The 23487-nt window shown below is 46.2% G+C and overlaps 1 protein-coding gene across 3 annotated transcripts in view; it reads right to left on the bottom strand.

Moving 5' to 3' along the window:
- The window catches only part of GALNT10 (polypeptide N-acetylgalactosaminyltransferase 10), a 156146-nt gene that overhangs the window by 10085 nt on the left and 122574 nt on the right, over positions 1-23487 (bottom strand). For 2 of the 3 annotated variants that reach the window (XM_075010127.1, XM_075010129.1), the window contains exons 8-11: positions 14600-14707; positions 3149-3370; positions 1958-2074; positions 1015-1449 (exon numbers count right to left, since the gene is read on the bottom strand). In XM_075010127.1, the coding sequence (XP_074866228.1) occupies positions 1069-1449; positions 1958-2074; positions 3149-3370; positions 14600-14707 (828 nt within the window). In that variant the 3' untranslated portion in view covers positions 1015-1068. Of the gene's footprint in view, positions 1-1014; positions 1450-1957; positions 2075-3148; positions 3371-14599; positions 14708-23487 lie in introns of those variants that run through there. The other variant, XM_075010128.1, reaches the window with a different exon arrangement.

Here is a 23487-nt window from a genome sequence, read left to right as displayed (position 1 = left end):
AGAAGTGGGGGAAACAGCACTCTGATTGTAGCATCGCCAGCATCCACCTCTTACCCTGCGGCTCCTCCTTCACTCATCCTCTTTTCCTGCCTGCCCCTGTGTGACACTCTGGCTCTGCCCACTCGCAAGTGTGTCTCCAGGCTGCTGCAGCACTGTGCTTGGTGAGATACGGAGCCCAAGCCAGGATGCTGGTGTGGAAGTGTCAGTGCAGCTACTGGCAGAGCACAGGGGCCTGTTCCCAGTGCCTCTTGGTGTTGACTAGGGGAGCCAGCAGTTTCCCAGCTTGGCTGCAGCCCACCTTCCCCTTGGCAGTGGGAACTGAAAGAGCTATGCCACCTTCTGCACTGCAAGAGGAAGTGGTGGCCCCGGAGCTCCCTGGATAGCTGCATCCCCAGAACTAGCCTGCCTTTGCTGGCTTTAGTGTGGGCATCTCCCTTTCTCCTTCCAGGGCCTGAGTTGCGGAGAGGGTGTGTGCATCTGGGCGGGCAACAAGCAATCTCATGGCAGAGTGTAAGGCTGGAGCCAGACAGTGGAGCTAGAGTGCGGCCTTGGTGGGGAGGGAAGAGGCAAAATAGGTGTGGGGCTTTCAGGGAAGAGGCCAAGTGGGGGCAGGGCCATGATCCCCAGCCCCCAACTTCTATGACGTTTCTGGTGCTCTGTAGGTTCCTCCCAAAAAGATTCATGCCCTGCTTATGCCTCACTTGTGACACTAGCAGGTACTGGCATTCAGCATTTATACAGACAGGGGAAATTCCATTTCAAAGTGAGGCTGGATAGCAGAAGTGCCTCCTTCAATCTGGTGAGCAGGAGCTGCTCTGGGGAATGTGGCTTTATGACCAGGGAGACATCTAGAGAAGAATGCTTCAATAATACACATACCTCAGTGTCAGAAAAAGGTGACGCTAATACAGAGGAAGCTTTGTGTCACTACTAGTCAAAGAGATGCTGTCAAAACTCTACATAAAAGGACCAACCCCTCCCCTTCCCTCATTCCCAGAAGAGAGCCTAGTTCAATGGAAATGGCCATGGTTATTAACAAATGTGTTATACAGAAACAAAAAGACACTATCATCGTACATTTAAACAAACAGCTCCATAGACACTTGCCCAGGGAACCCACAGACAAAGCAAAGGATTGTTTTTCAACTGAATCTCACAGTAAACTGATTTAATTTCCACTTTTCCTGGATCAAAATTCATGCACAGCAGAACTTTATCTTCTAAAACCAAATGCATTTCCCTGCAGTTATGTACAGCTCCATAACAGATGCATTGTATTCTTGATCTTTCCTCAGTTCGGCTGCTACAATTTAGGACTAATATTCCCCTCCCCGTTACAATAAAGCTGTCATTTCGGGCGCTCAGTGCATTAGGCGGGTAGATCGATAGCCCTGTCAGTTCAATCTCTTTCCGCAGCAATGGTGGGAATGTTAATTGTGTATTTGCTTCCTGTCGGAGGAAGAATAGCAAGTGGTTATTGAATGTGCCTACAGGTTCATCAATATGTATGGTGTTCCTCTTTATCACTTCTTTCAGCAGATGCTTTAAAGTTAATATCCACTTTGTTACATATCACTTGCCTTATCTTTTTCTTCTCTTGTTTTGGTACACTTGTTTCCTTTCTTAGTCTCTGCTGTTCACCCTAATACTTTGAAGACTAAAAAGTAAAGGCTCCACAAGGAACTTTCCAGTCTCCAGATCCAATCCCTCCTGCTATTTGTTTTATACTAATAGCGCCAGTCTACTAGGAACACCATCAGTAACTATGGTACTTAGATCAATGGACAACAGATCACATTTCATTCTCCTGGCACAGCATTGTGCCTCCTTACCCAGGGATGTGACACCACTGTGATATTTTTAAGTCCTCATTTAGATCTTGGCAAAGGTGTTTTTGACGTTGTTTGTACTTATCTTCCTTTTAAAAATGAATGTGTTACAAGGAAGAGTCAATTACCTGTATGTTGTTCCAAGCTGCCTCTCCTCTGCCTTTCACGCAGGTTTCCAGCCTCAGTGGGGAGCCCAGTGTTCCGTGCTTAGTATCTGCACATAGACCAGTTCCTACGTTACGGATCTGTAATATTAAATTGTTAGTTATGTTACACTTTTGTCCAAGTGACAGAATGATTTAAGAAGTTACCTCAAACAATGAAAGCTATTAGTACAAAGGTACAATGCAAAATGCCTTACATTGTACAACTGAGCTGACGTTGATACAGCTGGATAGAGGCACACAAAGTTTGGAAGTCAAAACAGGGATGACTTTATATGGTAATCTGTTTTAAGTACTCAGCATTTAAATTAAAAGAAAACATACAGTAAAGCAGTGTTTCTTAAACTCTGAGACCATGGAACACCAAACAATAATATTTTTTATGTGGAACATCTATGAAAATTTTCTTTTAAAATCAAAAATGAAAACAAAACAAAAACCCCACAAGCAATAACATGTACAGCAAAAGCAAAATGAAGTAATTTAATCAGGTATCATAGCAGTGAAGAAATAAAATTGTATCTGGTTTTAAGAACAGAAAATAGATACCATCTGTGTATGATATTAAAAAAGTGTCAGGCGCAACACACCTGCAAGTTTTTCACAGAATACCAGTGTTTCGTGGAACATGGTTAAAGAAACACTGCACTAGAGGATGGCAGAGTCTGTTATTTAATAGTAATCAGCACAACAAGCCCTAACACTTATGGGTTTCTTATCCCTTTACAAGGAGGGGTAGTAGTATCCTTATTTTTACAGGTGCGAAAGAAGAGGTGCAGAGAAACTGACAGGCCGAAGGGTTCACAGGACACCTGGGCTTTGTTTCTCTTGTGATTCTTACCTTCCTCAATCCCATGTCCTACCAAATAGCTTATGCTGCCTTCCCTAATACATGGCACAATAACTGCAGTCTTACAGAACAAGGCAGCATACAGTGTCTTTTTGTGATTTTGTGCTAATGAAGACTGTCAGCTCTGTTATGAAGCATTCAGAAATTCTGACCTCTCAAGCATTCATTGCAAAATTTTTGAGTAAAGATGTGATGTCTGTTCACAGAAATGGAGCAAAGAGGCATCAGAGCTCTTGATAATCTCAATGTAACAATCAAAGAGATCTTTGATAGATCTTTCTGGCTTGTTTATGAAGTAAACTCACCTCTCCCCAGGCAGCTGCTGGGGGCTCCACTGGTGGGTAGAACTTTGGCAAGTCCCAAGCTATTTCATTCATGAACCATTTGAAGCTCTTGCAGTTGAGACTGTTGCGAAGTTCCTTCTGAACAGTGACATCTCCTGCAGAGAGATGCCGGTACTCAGGCCTACGCTGGTAGATGTACTCTGCATATTCATCCATCCAGACTTCAGCCACACGCTTCAAGTTCTGCATAAGGAACAGACAGGATTGGAAGGAACAAGGAGGGAAGTATATTAAAACCCATCCATTCCAACTGTCTAGATTAGAATTCAAAGCAGGTCTTGTGTTTTTGCTCAGAAAGAATTTCCATGAACGTGAGCTGCTAAGAGCAAGATAATTTCTAGTGGTATGCTCGATTTCCTGGGGAGTTACAGGGAAAGGTATGTTTGGTTGATGTTGAAAGTGTGTCCTTGATGCTTGGCCATTAGATGTGGCTCTGTGTGGCTGTGGAAAGAGCCCTTTGTTGGAAGTTGTTTTAAATACAAGTCAGAGAGCAAACAGTGATTGTAAATACCACTGGGCTCAGAGGTTGGAGATGACAACTTCCTTCTCTTCCTGCTCTAGTCCATCCAGCCACATCCCTTCTGCTGAATGAAATCTGTCATTCCCAGTGTTATAAAGCACCTTTTCATAGACTTATCTCCTCTGTACTATTAATTTTTTATATGAAAAACTCAGAGAAACTTAACTTTGAGGCACAGTAAGCAGGAGCTTATACATGACAGAGATGCAGTCCCTTCAGAACGTCCTCCATGGTTTGCTCCCTTTCACCAAGTATCACAGGTTTGCCCCTGACCAAGTCACTTATAAATTCCCTAGCAGAGCCTCTCATAGGCTCCCTTTGTGTCTGAACTGGCTCTAAATGGGATTCATGACTTCATTTAAGGAAAAACACACTCCGATACACTGATAAATACCAAACAGGTAACTCTACAAAGTGAATTTTAGTTTCAATATATTACTAAACCAGCAATTTAATCATTTCAATGCAAGTAGTTAGCATTAAATCTACAATGTAGCTATACACAGCTTTTTGACTGCTGCCAAACACACATGGTACATCAACACAAAGCACTTGAAGTGCTGCCTAACAATGAGTACAATATGTCATCAGCTCCCTGACTGCTGCCTGGCAACATTCGGCACTCTCACTGGAACAAAGTAGCTGGACTGCCAAGCCCAAGTAGTACACCTGGCATACCAATTTCAATGGAATGCTCAACTCGTAGCACTGAATTTGCCATGGAAGACTAGAAGCAAAGACCAGCTAAGGCAATTGTGAGCAAGTGACATTCCTATCCTGCTCCAAATAGTCAAATATACGCCCTTTCCCCGGTGTCACTCTATGATCCAATTTGCCACCAACTAAATGTAAATCTCAGCCTAAAAACTTTCTGAATTTCTTGCTATTCTAAGGTTTCCAGCAGGACCCCATCAGATCAACCCCTAATTCCCTCTGACATCCTGGAAGAAGTAACAAGGAATTACAGGATTCTAACGTTACAGGGGAAAGGAACAGAAGAACAGTGAATCTCTCTCTGAAGTTATTATTTTTTCATAGTAATACATTCCAAATAAAAAGAAAACAGTCTTTTTCAAGTAAGATGTTTTCTGACTGATTCTCAGAAAGAGAAGTTACTCACCGTAGTAACGGTGGTTCTTCGAGATGTGTCCCCGTGGGTGCTCCACCATAGGTGATGGCTTGGCCGGCGCCGCAGATCGGATCTTCCAAGCAGTTTCTGCCGGACCGCGCATGCGCCGGCGCGCGCCGCTCCCTGGCGCGCTCCTGGCCATGTGCGCGATCCGGTCCCCGCCAGTTCCTCGACCAACCGCCTCGGTTGCCCCTGCAAAACACTAACAGAGATCCGAAGCGGGGAGGATGGGCGGGAAGTGGAGCACCCACGGGGACACATCTCGAAGAACCACCGTTACTACGGTGAGTAACTTCTCTTTCTTCTTCGAGTGTCCCCGTGGGTGCTCCACCATAGGTGACTACCCAGCAGTAACCCAGATAGGTGGTGGGTAATCGGATTATGTGCAGCTGGTCCCCGAGAGGACCGCTGCAGAGAGACGGGTATCCTCTTGGAATACCCTGTGAAGGGCGTAATGTTTGGCGAACATGTCGTAGGATGACCAGGTCGCCGCTCTGCAAATGTCTTTCAATGCAACGCCCTTGAAAAAGGCTGTTGATGCTGCCACCGCCCTGGTGGAATGAGCCCTGGGAGTGGCCGACAAAGGAGTCTTTCTGAGCTCGTAGCACATTTTTATGCAGGATACAATGTGCTTTGAGATTCTCTGCGATGAGAGACCTTCTCCTTTAGATTTGGGAGCGAGGGAGACCAGGAGTCTATCCGTTTTTCGGAAGGACTTGGTCCTGTCTACGTAGAAGGCTAGCGCCCTCCTCACATCCAGGAGGTGTAGGCGCGCCTCTTCGCTGGAGTTATGAGGCTTTGGATAGAACGAGGGTAGAACAATAGGTTCATTGATGTGAAACTCGGAAGAAACTTTGGGAACAAAGGCTGGATGCAGCCGTATGGTTACCGCCTCCTTGGAAAAGACAGTGCAGGGTGGCGTTGCCATGACTGCCGCAAGCTCGCTCACCCGACGGGCTGACGTAATTGCAAGAAGAAAGGTCGTCTTTACTGTAAGGAGGCGAAGGGGAACCGTGGCCAAGGGCTCGAACGGTGGTCCCATGAGTGTGGTAAGCACCAGGTCCAAGCTCCACGAAGGTGGAATCGGTTTCCGAGGGGGGTATAGGTTTACCAACCCTTTGAGGAACCTGGTAACCATAGGGTGGGCGAACACCGTGTGCCCTCCCTCCTCATGTCTGAACGCCGAGATGGCGGCAAGGTGGACCTTTAACGAGGATAGCGAGAGTCCTGCTCTCTTGAGGTCCAGTAAATACTCTAGAATTGTAGGTATAGGCACCGAAAGGGGGGCCAGCTGCTTGGTAGAACACCAAGCCATGAATCGAGTCCATTTTTGTTTGTAGGTTTTCCTAGTGGAAGTCCTCCTGCTACTTTCTAGGACTTGCTGTACTTCCACTGTGCATGTGCTCTCTAGGGAGCTGAGCCATGGATTAGCCACGCTTGCAGTCGCAGGCTTTGGGGGTGCGGATGCACTATGGACCCCTGGGCTTGCGTGAGCAGATCCGGCGCCACCGGAAGAGGCATCGGTGGGCGGTCTGACAGGCGCAGGAGTAGGGGGAACCATGGTTGGCGATCCCATGTTGGGACTATCAGGATCATCCGAGCCTTGTCTCTCCTGGCTTTTTGCAGAACCTTGTGGATCAGCACTGCGGGGGGAAACGCGTAAAGCAGGGGGCCTCCCCACGGGATCGCGAACGCGTCCCCCAGGGACCCCTGGCCCAGCCCTGCTCTGGAGGAGAATCGTGGGCACTGTTTGTTGTGCTGAGTGGCAAACAGATCTATTTGGGGAAACCCCCATGCGTGGAAAATCGGCCGTAGTAGATCGGGACGGATCTGCCACTCGTGGGTGAGAGCAAAACGTCTGCTCAACTGGTCTGCCTTCACGTTGTGCGTGCCCGGCAAGTAGGAGGCTCTCAGGATTATATCGTGGGCGATGCACCAGTTCCATAGGCGGATTGCTTCCGCGCATAAGGTACGGGATCGAGCTCCTCCTTGCCTGTTTATGTAAAACATGGTGGAGGTATTGTCTGTACTGATCCCGACGACTTTGCCTTGTATACGGTCTCGAAAGTGTTTGCAGGCGTTGAACACTGCTCTGAGCTCTAAAACATTGATATGTAGAGACTGTTCCGTGGGTGACCACAGTCCTCGAGCCACCTCTTTGCCCATGTGCGCTCCCCACCCTATGAGGGAGGCATCCGTAGTGAGGAAAACCGATATTTGCGGCTGATGGAAGGGTACCCCTGTTAGCAAGTTCCCGGGGTTTACCCACCATTGCAGGGATTCGCGCACCCCAGGTGGGGGCGACACCACCCTGTGAACGGTGTGTACTGCCGGCTTGTATACACTTGCCAGCCAATGTTGCATGCTGCGCATGTGCAACCTGGCGTTCTGTACCACAAACGTAGCCGCTGCCATGTGGCCCAGCAGCTGCAAGCACGTCAAGACCGGCACCGTAGGGCTGAAGGTGATGACCTGCACGAGGGAACCGATGGCTCGAAAGCGAGCCTCTGGTAGGTATACTCTCGCCGAGACCGAGTTTATGCGAGCCCCTATGAACTCTATGTCCTGTGAGGGGTCTATCTTTGATTTTGCCAGATTGATAACCAGGCCAAGTGAGGAGAACGTGTTTGCTGTGACGCGTATCATGCGGAGAACCTCCCTTTTCGAGGTCCCTTTGAGCAGGCAGTCGTCCAGATACGGGAAAATAAACACCCCCTGTCTGTGCAGGTAGGCTGACACCACTGCCAAGGTCTTGGTGAAGACTCTGGGGGCCGAGGAAAGGCCAAACGGTAGGACCTTGTATTGGAAGTGTTCGTTGCCCACCATGAACCGGAGAAAACGTCGGTGAGCCGGATGAATGGTTATGTGGAAGTACGCGTCTTGTAGATCGAGGGCTGCGAACCAGTCTCCATCGTCCAGTGCTGTAAGGATGGAGGCAATAGTGATCATCCGAAAACATTGCTTGCGCAGATACCTGTTGAGGCCACGAAGGTCTAAGATGGGCCTCCAGCCTCCTGTCTTTTTCTCCGTCAGGAAATACCGAGAGTAGAACCCTTTCCCTTGCAGTTGCTCCGGCACCTTTTCCACCGCCCCTATGAACTCTAGATGGGCCACCTCCTGCCTGAGCCTGGCTACATGGGAGGCCTCCTGGGGGTGGGGCTTGGGCGGGGGTCGCGGCGGCGGGAGCGACTGGAAGGGGATGGCGTACCCCGTGGCTATGATCTCCAGCACCCATTTGTCTGTGGTGATCCTTTGCCACTGGTCGTAGAATGGTCGGAGGCGATGGTGAAAAAGTCGTTTCGGATGATCTTGTGCAATGGTGGTGATGGCGCAGCCCTGGATTTGTATGTCAAACTTGTGGCCTTTGGCCCCGCCCCGAGGACGGCCGGCCCTGTTGTGAGCGTCGCCTGGGGGTTCTGTACTGCTGGTGCTGCTGATGCCGCCCTTGCTCGTAACCCCTGTGATACTGGGGGCGCTGTTGCTGGTATTGGTATCGCCTTTGCTGTGGGTAGTACCTTTTCTTTGAGTATGGAGGGGTGTAAATCCCCAGGGTCCTGAGTGTGGCTCTTGAATCTTTACTGGAATGAAGGACCGAGTCAGTTGATTCAGCAAACAGCTTCTGCAAGTCGAAGGGAAGGTCGATTATCTTCGCCTGCAGATCTCTCGGTATGCCCGAGGTCTGGAGCCAGGACTCCCGTCGCATCACCACTGCAGTTGCTGTGGAACGTGCTGCCGTGTCCGCAACGTCCAAAGCAATCTGAACTTCCATCCTCGCAGCCGCGTAGCCCTCTTGCACTATGGCCTTGAGGACCGGCTTTTTGTCCTCTGGAAGCGAGTCCATGAGGGAAGTTAATCTGGCATAGTTGTCGAAATTATGGTTCGCCAAGTGCGCTGCATAATTTGCCATTCGCAAGGTTAAAGTGGAGGAGGAGTAGACCTTTCTGCCGAACAGCTCTAGCTTCTTGGCATCTTTGTCCGTTCCCCCTGTTTTAAATTGAGATGTTTTTAATCTTTGCTGCGAGGACTCCACCACCAAGGAGTTTGGCTGGGGGTGGCTAAACAAGAACTCCATGCCCTTCGCCGGCACGAAGTATTTCTTATCCGCTCTCTTTTGGACAGGCGGAATAGTTGCCGGGGTCTGCCATATGGTAGTGGCGGACTCCAAGATCGCTTCATCAAGCGGGATTGCTACTCTGGAGGAGGCCGGGGAGCTCAAATTTTTAAGGAGCTTATGATGTTTCTCTTGCACTTGTGCTGTCTGGATGCCTTGCGTGAAAGCTACCCTCTTAAACAGCTCCTGAAACTGTTTGAGATCGTCCTTGGGATGGACGTCCCCTAAGGCCGTGGCCTCATCCGGGGAGGAAAACGAGGAACCGCTGGGGTACATTTCTTTGGACCCTTCCGGTTCTTGATGGTGATGGTGCGCCCTCTCGCTGGAGGTTTGCGAGGGAAAATCTCGTGGGTCCACGGCCAGTTCCCCCTGGGATGCTTGAGTCTCCGTCCCCGATCGCGATTGCCCTCGGGGGTACGAGGTAATATGTGGGGATCTCTCCCTGGTAGATTGCCGATGGTGTCCATGCCCCGCGTGGTAGGGACGACCATGGCAGTATGGGCACTGTTCCTGGGAAGGTGACCTTGACCATTCCCTTTGCACGTACCCTGTGTGTCTGGGAGAGGGGGATCGTCGAGACACTGGAGAGAGCGATTTTGCATAATAGTCCAGCGATTCAAATCCCAGGAAGGGCGAGGGTGGTGCCAGCCATGGGGAGGCTGATTGCAGGAAAGGAGAAGGGGGCTCCGGGTAGGCTAGGGGGGGCCCCTGCCTTCTGGTTGGCGTCTGCAACATGAGCGGAGGGCTGCGAGAAAAGAGCTCCACAGCCCTGTCTGGAGAGGGGCTGCAGTGCCTCCTCTTGTGTGCAGCCTTCCCCCTCCCTTGAGGAGGTAACTCCGCCCCCTGATGGGCGGGGGATCCCGGCCCCGTCGGCACCATGCTAGGCACGCTCGAGGGCGGTGCCGCACGTGCGGAGTCCTTCTGCGCCTGCAGGCTACGTGCCTGCGCGCTCTGCACCGCCGGTTCCCCGGGGGTCGGTGCCGCTGCCTGCGGTGCCGCTGGTACCGGCGCTTGCTTAGCCGCCGCCCTGCCTGCGGTGCGGGGCGGCTGGCTGATCATCGGAGGCTGAGCCGCTTCCACGTGGCTCTCCGTGCCGCCGCCGATCAGCTGTTGCTGCGGCTGGGGGCTGCTCGCTCCTCCCGTCCCGCTCACTGTTGCTGCCGGCAGGGATCGGGTTGGAGAAACTTTCCTCCGTTTTTGCGCTGATGGAGTGAGGGAGGCAGCTTTCCTTCTAAGGGCCCCGGAGGGTCCCTCCTGCTGCGGCCGCTCCGGCACGTCTGGCTGGAGGGCCTTGTCAAGAAGCAGCAGTTTAATTCTCATTTCCCTGTCTCTCCGTGCTCTGGTCGTTAATTTTGCACAGAAGGCGCATTTTTGTGCCACATGGGACTCCCCCAGGCACCTTATGCATAGACTGTGCCCATCGGACACTGGCATCGCCTCTCGGCAGGACTCACATTTTTTAAAGCCTGAGGAGGACATTGTTGGTGAGTCTTTGAGTTTGTTTGTGGGTACTTAGCACTTCTTTGTGCTGTTTCCCCGTCCGATGGCCTGCCTCCGCAGGAGGGCTGATGGCCCTAGCTCCCGGCCTCCGGCGCTTGTTACTGGGACTGGCTTGAGCTGTCCCTCCGTAGCTTGTTTGTTGTTTGTTTTTTTTTGTTTTTTTTTTACAAAATAACAACCGGTTACTTATGGTATCCTAAAGAACTGAAAAACTTTAAAGAGAAAACAAATAAAGTCGTTGAATACGCTATGTGGCTTTAGCCTAGTCGGATTCCGTCTGCAGCTGACGGCGGTTGAGAGGAACTGGCGGGGACCGGATCGCGCACATGGCCAGGAGCGCGCCAGGGAGCGGCGCGCGCCGGCGCATGCGCGGTCCGGCAGAAACTGCTTGGAAGATCCGATCTGCGGCGCCGGCCAAGCCGTCACCTATGGTGGAGCACCCACGGGGACACTCGAAGAAGAACTAAACATACCCAAGTAAGAGCACTGTTTCTTGGTTTGGTTTAGATCATTTCTGTCTCTATTATCTTTTCCCACTAGAGGGCACTACTATATCCTTTTTCAATTTATTTACTTGGAAACCAGAGGTAGAAAACTGCAGTGTATGATACTAAGGAATTAATATTCCTTGTTTCTCAGCTACAAAACTGAAGAAATTTGCCTAGTTAGGCCTTTCCTTTCTGCTGAACTACAGCTTCCTCTTCCAGTACAGTGTGACGTATAAGGGAAGAAGGGTTTTTTTTTGGTTTGTTTTTGCCTTGTACTAGCAGTTTAGGAAGCCCTAACAGATTTGCAAATCTTTGTGATGGAATTATCCAACACAAAATCATTACAATATTGTAGCATTGTAGCCAGCTCTCTTGGTTTCAGGCTATTGGAGACATAAGATAGGTGAGAGAATATCTTTTATTGGCTCAATCTCTGGTAGTGAATGAGACAGAGTTAAAAATATCTCCTCTTCAGGTCTGGGAAAAGTACAGTGTGTCACAGGTAGGTATGAGGTAATACAGATTATTTAGTATAAGAAGGAAAAGTGATGCAGGAGACCATTTAAGAGGAAGTAGGCAATTAACACCTCTGTAGTAAGAGGTCAAAGTAGGTTAGTGAGTTACAGACTGTTGTAATGAGTCATGAAAACTGTTATTTCTGAGACCATGATTTTATGAATTCAAGTTCCCAGGCTTGTCTTTTGTATGTGTTGACCTATGATTTAAGAGGTGTTAATTACCCACTTCATCTTAAATGGTCTCTGGAAACATGTGTTTTACTCCTTAGGCTAAATAACCTGTATGCAGACCTGAAGAAGAGTTCTGTTTCATCTTAAATGCTTGTCTTTCACAAACAGTAGTTCTTGGCCTCACCTTGTGGCTCTCCTATTCTGGATGCTAAAATGGCTACACCACCACTGCAAAATAATTTGAGTGTCAGCCAGTCCAATACAAGGGTGCCTAGGTACTAAAATGAAGGATGCTCTAGATATACCCCTTTCTGCTTTCCGTCAGGTAGTAACTCTAGTGCCTATGCTGTCCTATCTCCTTACCTTAGTGATCGATAATGCCTCTTGCATTTATTGTTGTGATCACAAATTGCTGTGCTTCTCCAAGTCCTCCTCCAGAAGCATCACATGTGAACACTGTCCCACTAACTACAATATAAAGCAGGTTGCATGTTTTACAGCAAGTCCAAATACAGATTGAACCTCTCTAGTTTGGAACTCTCTCATCCAGCAACTCTGTAATTCAGCATGATCTTAGTTAGCTGGATGACCACTTATCATAGGTGTGGCCAAGTTTCCTGTGGTCCCATAAAGTTTGTTTACAGCCATCAGTCCTGACAGTCAGTGTCCTGTGGTGTTATTTAGCTCTAATTTACCCCTAAATGTCTTTGAAGAGCACAGTAAGCAGTGGAAGTCTTGGTCATGTGCTAGAAAATATTGACTACCTGTCATCCAGCAAATTATCTGGCACCGGTCAAGTCCCAAGGGTGCCAGATGAGAGAGGTTCAACCTGTACTCCCCACAGCTGCCACCTGCATGGTTAATGTCTCTCTTATCCATCCTATGTTAGTAGCACATGTCTGATATAACATTTCATTGACGACTCCACTGCAGGTGTTTAGCACATGGCTCAGCTGCCAGAGGGTTGCATCTGACAGTGTCAGTAGTCTCAGTGCCCAAATTAGCACTCATTGTGAGCCTTGACTGCATATTCTGAGCATGTATTCAGGCAACTCGCCAGCAGCTCACGTGCCTGCCCATAGTGGAACAAGCCAGGCATTCTACTGCCTTCTCTTGAGTCGATGCAGAATACTGAATATTGGAGGGGCCCTGATTTGGATAAAGGGCAGTCTCATCTCTTTCCCTTCTCCCACTCCTTTAAAAAGGCAGACGTGATCTCCGCTAGCTAGCACTGCGGTTTCAGTCACCCCAAATACCAAATGAAGCATAGGTCTGGCTGCAAACTAGTTTCCTACCAAACACCAGAAGGAAGGAGAAAGACCCCAAAAGGGGATTACTGGACGTTGCTGTTGTTGCTATGTCAAATACTCCAGATGGTGGGAAGGGGCGCACCAAGAATGTGGACTGCAGTAGGGGTGTGCCCTATGTAGAGTCACACACAATTCCAAATTTTTCTTTGCTGCCTCAATCCCCTCTAGAGAAATAAATTGCAGTTTTGGTGGTGGCTGATGCTTGCAGCACGTGGAGCTTGTTTGCAGTTTCCTAACCACTTCCTTTGTTCTTATCTTCTTCCTCCTTTACAGAGTGCGCCCTGATCTACCCACTGCCTACTTTCACTCCCATATGCCCCAGAGCCAGCAACCCACTCTTCTTTCCACCCACTTATCCCTGACTTTCCTATTCCCTTTGTAGATAGGGGAAGGATGGACTGCTCCATGAAACAATCTACTTCTCTGGTTGAGTGTCTTTGTTTGGTGAAGGCATTTAAAAGTGTGTTGAAATATAAATCCAGGATTTTCTCTGGGGAGCACATTTGGTGGTAGGTGTGATCCTGTAGCTGCAGCTCCACTACAACAATCAATACTCTGCAAAACACATCTGTCAAGATTCAAAGGTCCTCCATCACATATGGGCCCTCACTACACTTAGAGAAATCTTTGAAATAGCCATGCTAATGGCCATTTGGAAGAATACTAATGAGGTGCTGAAATGCACATTCAGCGCCTCATTAGCATGCTGCCAGCTGCAGCACTTCAAAATTGCTGCTTTCCACTCCCAGGTTGTTCGCCCAGACGGTGGTCCTTTTCGAAAGGACCCCACCAACTTTGAAATCCCCTTATTCCTATAGGGATCCTTTAGGAAAAAGGGGATTTTGAAGTTGGCGGGGTCCTTTTGAAAAGGACCCGTCTGGATGAGCTGGCGGCATGCTGAATGTGCATTTCAGCGCTTCGTTAGTATTCTTCAAAATGGCCCTTGGCATGGCTATTTCGAAGATTTCGCTAAGTGTAGATGTGGCCGTGGTGACAGGCAGTTGTACTTCATCCAGGGTACTCAATGTCTTAGTAACAAATATGTGGGTAAAATGAGAATCACTTCACTGAAGTGGATTCACACAGAAAAATGATAAACATATCTCCCATAGGGAGCACATTTCACAAAGTGATCACTTCATATCTGACTTCTCAGTCCTCATCAACAGAAGAAACATGCATATCATTTTCAAAAGGTGAACCTAGGCACTTATGTGAATTTTATTGGAGTATAATAATGCTATTCCACTATTTAACAGAGTATTGCCCTATTCTGGAGTGATAACACATGATGTGCCATGAGAGTGAAAGATCTTTAAAGCACTGAAAGATACATCCCGTATCGCACTGTTCAGAATGTCATCTAAGCTATCATGACACTGAAATTTTACAAAACGATGAAAGCATACTGTACATTTTACTGGGAGTGTTTTGCCTACAACCAGCCAAGCGCACAGTCCCATGACTCCCCATGCCTTGGGAATTTTGGTGAAGATCAAGAGTAGCTTTTGGTTACTATTAGATTTCCTGTCTATTCTTCCCAACAGAGTGACACATCTGCTAATCCAATAGGTCTTTTGCCATCTCTAAGCATGATACAAGCTAGGGAAACTTGTCCCTGGGCCTCTCAAGCTGCAAAGGAAGGTTGATTAGAAAAATGCTTACTCTTGCCAGGCTGACTCCTGTGGGAACCTTGTAAGGAACGTACTTCCTGTAGATATGACCCACTCGGGAGCAAGGGATGTCCTCCATGCGACCCCCACACATCCATACCTGTAGAATGGCAGAGAGGCACAAACACTCAATCAGAATTTAATTGAATAGCAAAACTTTCAATATAGGAAAATTTATAGAAGCTTCATACTTTAAAAACTGATTCAGTTTTTCCCTTAAACACTAACTTTAAACCTGACTGGTGGGCCCTCATAGTTGGGCATCTTTTAGTTTAGCCAGAGGATTAGCATATTAGCTGTAGAGATTCTCTTTAGATCCTTAGCTATCAGGTGGGAAAAAGCAAAGCACTCTTTCTGAACAGTGCAGCTCTGACACAGATTATTTCCTAAATTCCTGTGGAATGATACATTACTTCACAGTGATTAAAAACTGGATCTTCATGCCAAATCTTGCGTTCTGTGTCAGGCAAGAGCTCCAAAAATAACTTGGCGGGAGCATGGAAGGAGAATGCAATAGGTCAGATCAGGTACTACTCATACAACCTTGACAGAATTCATCACAAGCCTGCTTAAGCTTCAACATCAGAAAATATTGGCTTCCATGTTTTTCTACTACCGCTGGGTATCAGCAAAGTCTGGGTCCAGGAAATCAATGCTATGCTTTTAATGCAGACACACATTCCTAGCTTCTTGCAGTCCTCCAATTAGTGGAAGTCCCTGTCTAGTAAAAACAATTACTTCTTGAAAAAGGAAGAGAAAGTCAATGGAAGACAGCATTAGTTGCAAAATAATGACCTGATGCTTGCTTAGTGTCAAGGTGAGGCCAAGAAGTTTATTTTCCATGCAGAGACACTGATTCTGAGCCAATATCCTTTCTTTCATACCTGAATTAATGTGGATGTAATCTTTTTGCCTGACTAAATGACTGAAATAGAGTGAACGCTGATCTCCGTACCACTGAATAATGCATTTCAGTAAGTTTGCGGAATACCTTTAGGAGCTTCAGCTAACCAGAGAACATGTAATTGGTAAGTTAAAAAAGATAATATTGCACTTTTATTAGAAGACTGGCTTCTGATTCAGCTTTTTTTTTCAAATGCTTGTCTTAGCAAAGTGAAGCAGATGAACAATTAATTACCTAATGGAGGCGCCATTAAGTACATTCTTTGTTCCTACCAAACAGGTTCTTCCTTTTCTCCTTAGTAGGATACATCTGACATTGTCTTGCCCTTGAGTTGATACCCAAATCCCACCTCAGTACCCAAAAGCTCTGTATGTGTGTGAGAGAGAGATCTTATAAGATGGTGACTACTGGCCTGTATGCTAAGGTAGCTTTATTGGTCTATGACTTCATCATGGTTAATTTAGACTCCTTTAATTCACTTTACAATGAGTTTACTCAACAGCTTCATGCATAGAAGACAATTCACTAATATTCTAAGACTATAATACTACATTTTTAGTAAGGGAATGAAATTTGGCCAAAGCTGCTGCATAATTAGTGATTATTACACTAAAGTCCTTTGGAGTTTCATCTCTATCTGCTGGTCCCTAGCCACTTAATCATTGTCATTTCCTATGTATAGCTTAATGAAGTTTCTTCATTTTATATTATCACAGTTTCCTGAGATCAGAATTCCACTAACCCAGAATATTTTAATCAAATATTTGTTATTGTAAAGAATACAAAAAAGAATTTTGACTGAAACTGAGACCTATGGATTTTTTTCCTTTAGTAGTTTTTAATTACTGTCATGTCTTGAGAGGACAGGGAAGTTGCTGCTGACGAAGTCTGTACTTTCGGAGAGCTTCCACTTGTCCTTTCTAACGGTACTATTAGAGTAGCGTTCCTTATTCTAACTCCTATGCAGCACAAGCTGCATTAGTGGCAAGCTGTAGCAGTGACTGGGATAGGATTTCACCATTTGGACATGTCACAAAAGTTCTACTGACTAAGGGACCAAGAATTCAGTATTGTACAGTGACACTAAGCCTACAAAATGCAGATCTGCTACATGCTTCAGCAGCTCTTCAAGGCTTTGGGATAGGCAGCAGGATATAATGTATGGAATGTGGGAAGCAAGGACGACTGCAGGAGCAGCGAAAGACACCTGGAGGCTAGGAATTACACAGATTATACTACAGAGCCTTCTGAGCCAGGGAAAACCTGCAGAACTTACATGATCAAATAGCCTGAAGGGTCCACTAAAGGCCAAAAAATAAAATAATGGCACCTTACTTTTACTTAGGACACTATGCCTGTGGGAGGCTATACTTACTATGCTCTTCCTCCTCACAGGGCATTAACACTGGGTACAGATAAAAGAACTGCCTGAACCCAACTGTAAAATGTCTGCGCAGTCTCTCAGTGTAGTCGAGGGTACAAATAAATTAGTTTTCCATATTCCCTAAATAAGATGCGGGTATTTAGTTTAGCTTAACTTACCTTCTTTTTAAAAAATTACGCCACCACTGTCCACCAATGTTCCTTCTAATTTTTTCCATCCACTCGTGGATTAACTTTTATATGTACTCAGGCACATGCAAATGTGCAACAACAGTAGAAACGCAAGCTGCTGGCACTCCGCCAATCAGCAGGGCAGCATTTAACTCTCTCTTGGGTAGCTGCCTAAGTGCTCAACTTAAAGGGAACACTGCTTCCCACCCCGCTTCCCTCTTTGTTGACTCATTCTCCTGTCTCTTCTTTCCACTGCGTACATTCAGTCATCTCTTCTCCACCGCTCTGACCTTCATTGTGTGTGGGACATATGAAAGGGAGAAAGAAAAAAAGAGCAAGACAGCGAAGTATATGTCCCTAAAGTTCTTTCTTCTTGTGCCTCCAAGACATAACTATCCTTGGTTCCTAAACCATACCACCCACACAGCAATGAAAGTAATGTAAGACTTCTCCAGCTGGACAGAAGACTGCATCCCATCTTGTCAGACACAGGCCTAGCTACAGCAACCATACATATGCACAGCACATTAAATTATTAACACATCACACCCACATCATATGTCCATTGGTTCAGAATATCGTATAACATGCAAATTGCCACAAGCACATCACTTTGGGGCTTGGTTTCATGTACTATCAAGTCCTGAATTTCCAAGACACTCAGTGCACTGGTACCAAGCTATCATAGCTCTTTCCACCTCTGGGACAATGGAATCAGGCACTAGGAATAAGATTAGCTACCATGGAACACCCTTTTGCTAGCTGAGCAAAGGCAGGCCATAGATTTATGATTTTGGATAGAATTCAGATACTATGGGGATGAATAAGGCTTGAGAACCTACAGAGAACAAAAAGAAAACAGGCTTAGACTAAACATACAGTCATCCCTAGCTCTTCTATAGCACTTTTCGTCAGTGGATTGCAAAACACTTTACAAAGGAGGTCAGTATCACTGATGTAAGACGTTACCTGGCACCAGAGAAGATTACAATCACAGTAGAAGACAAATACAAAAGATCCCAAGAGGAGGCAAGTAGCAATCAGAGGGGTAGCCATGTTAGTCTGTATCTGGAAAAACAGTAAGAAGTCCTGTGGCACCTTACAGACTAACTGATTATTGGACCACAAGCTTTTGTGGCTAAAGACCCACTTCGTCAGATGCATCTTATGCTCCAAGAAAAGCTAATGAGCCAATAAATCTGTCAGTCTACAAAGTGCCACAGGACTTTCCATTTTTTTTCCAAGCAGACAGACTAGTAAGCTGAACAAATTGCTGAAAGAACAAGGGCACAAAAAGATAGTAATTTCTACATCCATTTTTCTGATATTGATATAAAATATTTGGCTGCCTACTGACTTTTGTGTAATTGCAGTGCTCTGTGAATGAAGCTGCAAGCTTTGAGAGTCCCACTCAAGCACCACAAGGAGCTTTCAAATACATTCAACTAAGTTTTTGGTGCCTTTTTAATATTTCCCCATTCTGTAGGTGACAATGTGGCATTCAAGGAGTACAAATCTAATTTTAAAACATGCTTCCCATTCATTTTCACTGCTGCTTTGATTTGTTTTATTAGCAAGCCTCTTTGTGTGATGACAGAATTCATTACAGCCTCCATAAAGACTATTACCAGCTCTTATCTATAAAATGGGAGAAAAAGGGGAAGCAGGGGGAGTGTGACATGCATCAGCACAACACAGATTCCAGAAAGAATTACAAAGTTAGTGTTGCACGAAAGCACACAGATAATCAGGGCTTTGTCAAGGAATAACTGCAGGACCAAGAAGTCCAAAATAGTTGTGTGCCAACTGAGAGAATGAATGGAACCAACTACCCATATTAGGTAGTTTTAATGAAGGAATACAGTTAATCTGTATGAGTCATGACAATAGTACACTAAAAGTACACCACTGTAAAAATGAAGTGCTGAGACAGCTTTCTTTTTCTGAGAGCAGGACCACATGCCTTCACAAGAATGCATGTCATGATTTGTTGCGTTTCTCCATATTAAAACCATCACTGTGGTGTGTCTGTTTTTATTCTGAGTATAATCAACATAAATGTGGAGCTCCCTACTCCCCCGACTACCGTGACAGTAGATATCAAAGTATCATTTTGATGAGATGAGTTTCCATCATGAAACCTCCCTGAGGACTTCCAGTAAAGCCAGTCAGGAGAACCAGTAACTCATCTGGTGATCTAATCTGATCTCTTTTGGGAATACTGGAAATAAGCATTTCTAACTACTGCAGTGCTGGGTCATGAGGGAAGATGGTCTGGAATTGGGACAACTGGGAGCGAAGGAAGAAAACTGGGGTGAAATACTGGCCCCGCTGAATTCAATGGGAGTTTTGCAATTAACTACAATGGGGCTAGGATTTCTCACCCCATATTTCTAGCCCTGGCTATGTGATGTTAGGCGGGTTAACTACAAGACAGATCATATTATCCAAACCTATGTCAGGGGACTGTGATGCTTCATTCCCAATCTGCGAGACAATTTAGAACTTATGATACATTACAATAGGGAAACAGTAGTATTTCACCCCTTCTCTACTGTTGTTAACATTAAGCCACTACATTCTTTTTCACCGCTGTAAGTTGCAATGTCATATAAGTCTTAAGAAACAGTATTGTCATAATTCCAAACTATTTGGATGTACAAAGTCCAAAATTCCCAAAGAAAGTGCCAGAATGATCACATGCTGCCTCACGGAGAACTGGGGAACAGCAAAGGGGACAGCCAGATCTTGAGATGAAAACCAACATTTCCTAGTTTACTGGGGAATATAAAAGTAAGGGAAGAGTGGGTGGAAAGAAGAGTGGGTTGCTGGTATATGAGGCATATAGGAGCGAAAGTGGGCAGTGGGTAGATCAGGGCACTCTCTGTAAAGGAGGAAGAAGATAAGAACAAAGGAAGTGGTAGGAAACTGCAAACAAGCTCCACGTGCTGCGAGCATCAGCCACCATCAACACTGCAACTTATTTCTCTAGAGGGGATTAAGGCAGCAAAGAGAAATTTGGAATTGGTGTGTGACTCTACATAGGGCACACCCCTACTGCAGTCCACATTCTTGGTGCGCCCCTTCCCACCATCTGGAGTATTAGACATAGCAACAATGGCAACGTCCAGTAATCTCCTTTTGGGGCGTTTTTCTCCTTCCTTCTAGTGTTTGGTAGGAAACTAGTTTGCAGCCAGACCTATGCTTCATTTGGTATTTGGGGTGACTGAAACCGCAGTGCTAGCTAGCAGACGGAGATCACGTCTGCCTTTTTAAAGGAGTGGGAGAAGGGAAAGAGATGAGACTGCCCTTTATCCAAATCAGGGCCCCTCCAATATTCAGTATTCTGCACTGACTCAAGAGAAGGCAGTAGAATGCCTGGCTTGTTCCACTATGGGCAGACACGTGAGCTGCTGGCGAGTTGCCTGAATACATGCTCAGAATATGCAGTCAAGGCTCACAATGAGTGCTAATTTGGGCACTGAGACTAGCGATACTGTCAGATGCAACCGTCTGGCAGCTGAGCCCTGTGCTAAACACCTGCAGTTGGGCCAACCGTAAAACTTTAAATCAGAAACATGACACTAAGATAGGTGGGATAGCAGGAGGGATGGCAGAGACATTAACCATGCAGGTGGCAATTGTGTAGTATTTGGACTTGTTTTAAAAGATGCAATCTTCACGTTTGGTAACTGGGAAAGCATTGACATGTGGTGCTTCTGGAGGAGGACTTGGAGAAGCACAGCAATTTGCAATCACAAGAATAAATGCAAGAGGTATTATCAGTCACAAGGTAAGGAGAAAGGATGGCAAGGACAGTATTGTAAGGCCATATCTCCACTACCAAGGCAGGAATGGCACAGTTGTACTGCAGCAGCTGCACCATTGTAACGCTGCTTGTGTCGCTCCTCTACGCTAGTGAGTGAGAGTTTTCCTCCCTACATAGTGAGGTCCACACCGGCGCTGCTGTCCATGTAACATCTGTTGCTCGGGTATGTGTTTTCTTCACATCCTTAAGTGATGTAAGTTATACCGATAAAAAAGTGGTAGTGTAGACAGACTTACTAAGAGGGAAAGCAGAAGAGGTATTTCTATGGCACTTGTATTGTCTAGGTACTCTTGCATGTGAATAGCTGACACTGGTGATACTGTTTTATGCTAGTTGGTGCAAGTATACACATTCCCCTCAGTGAGGGGAAAAAAGAAGAACAGAAGACGTTGGGGAGGGATAACTCAGTGGTTTGAGCATTGGCCTGCTAAACCTAGGGTTGTGAGCTCAATCCTTGAGGAGGCCATTTAGGGATTGGGGCAAATAAATGTCAGGGATAGTGCTTGGTCCTGCCAAGACGTCAGGGGACTGGACTAGATGACCTCCTGAGGTCCCTTCCAGTTCTAGCAGATGTGCATCTCCAATTAAAATAAAGAAGGGAGATATTTTAAAATACGTTCCTTTTGGCTACCACAGATGTACATTGGGATGGACAGATGACTCATTGGCTTGTATGTGCCAATGCCTTTTTGTTTTAGGGATGGAGGGAATTGCAGGACAAGGACACCAAATAGTATGTCAGTTTGTGATGCTCTGACTGCAACCAGGGATCTGACTGGAATGACACAGGGGCAACGAACTCCTTACATTTAAGATTTGTGTGTTTTTCACTATTTAAGAATAGAAATCCATCATCAATAGTGTTTTCCACCAAACATGAGCACAGAAAAGGCTTGTTTTCACTCCCTTTTCCCTTACTCAGTCATCATTGTGTCCACAGGTGGTCTCTGCTATCTAGCACAGAACTGGCTACGAATATGGTAGTCACAGCTTGAGAGTGAGGCTAAGTGTAAAGGCCATCTTTCATGTCTCTTCCATCTGTCTCAGAGATCATCTGTCTTCTATGCTGTGCACATCATGGATATCTAAATGCCTTAACAACACATAAATAAGGTTTGTGAGAAATCTATGTTAGAAGAAGTTTGCCGCCATAACTATATCAGGGAATCCTAACAGCATAAAGAGATCTTATATTAACATAAAAGAGTGCTTTTGCAAGTATAGCTTATACCAGTTTTCTGACTGAAATAAACCACGATACAACTCTGTGGCACAGAAATACTGCATGGGCCTCCAGCCCCCAAAGCGACATTACTATAATGGGAAAAGTATTCCTGGTCTACGTGGAAAAATGTCTCATTGACTTATTCAGTAGGAGTAAACATTAGTGCATGTACTATGTAACTTTTCTCAAGACTGGCTTTCATGTGCAAATTTAACACCTACAGTTTGCCAAACACTGGAAAAAACTCAATTGAGAATGTGAAGTGTTCAAAATTAAGAAGTAACAAGCATGGCATTCAAGTATTTGTAAGCAGCTGCCTGCCTTTCATGCGTGTTTAAACATTTATCTTGATAGGACTTTGCAAAAGTAATTAGGGTCTTCTAATGGTCCTGATTTAAAGGAATTCATTCTAGTCATAAAGCTGGAGTAGCTCTATCTGCAGTCCTAGTCTGCCCTCCCAGCCCTTCATCCCAGCCTACACCCTCCAGCACCTAACCCTGGTATAGTTGTCTTCTCTGCTTACCTCAGATACCCTTCTCCTCTATGATGCCTGGGCCCATCAGGGTGGGGGGCGCACAGGCAAAAATCTCGCCTTCTCTGTGTTTGGATACCTGGACCAGCCTGCTTGACCCCATCGTCAAAGGAAGACCTGCTCAGACCTAGGCACAGAGGTTCTTTGGGAATAAGCAAGCTAGGAAGCTGCCTAGGATCGCAGATTTCAAGACATGTCCTGGCTCATTCCATGGATGGCAGGAGAGGAGGGGATGATGTTGGCGGGGCAGCTGCCAGACAGGTCTCTCTGTTCCACCTGACTTGAAATGTGGGCCTCCTAGTGGCAATTACTTCTACCAGAAGGGCCTCAGAGATCTGGGTCTTCTCTTCAGAACCATCTTACATGGTATTCTCCAAGCACAAAGTCCATTGCCTCCACATCCAACCTTCCTTCCACAGGTGGTTTCACAATTCCATAATAACCAGAGTATCTTCCTTCTGGCATTCTATCCAAAACCCACATGTCACTAGGTAGGAACAGAGGTTCCAACTGCAGCATGTTAGCGTGCACCAGCCTTCTATAAAGAAAGGACCAGATCATTTTGCAAATCCATGCAGCTTTTTGTAGCCGCTGCAGCTAGGATGAAAGTTATGCCACCAGTCTCAGCCCAGCAAATTTCATTATGGGTCACATCCTGTATCCTCTCATGCTATGAGCACACAGCACATGCCACAAGGACCCACACTTCTCCAGCAGCACTGATGGCACAGAATACTATCCAGGATATTTGTAGAGCAGCAACATGGTTGTCAGTTCACGCTTTCAAATCTCACTACAGAGAGGACTCTGGATTTGACCAATGTTACAAATCAGCA

The sequence above is a fragment of the Carettochelys insculpta genome, chromosome 15 (assembly GCF_033958435.1).
Source record: "Carettochelys insculpta isolate YL-2023 chromosome 15, ASM3395843v1, whole genome shotgun sequence".
Taxonomy (NCBI): domain Eukaryota; kingdom Metazoa; phylum Chordata; order Testudines; family Carettochelyidae; genus Carettochelys; species Carettochelys insculpta.
The sequence above is the reverse complement of the archived record's forward strand: the minus strand, read 5'-3'. Positions and strand labels throughout refer to the sequence as shown.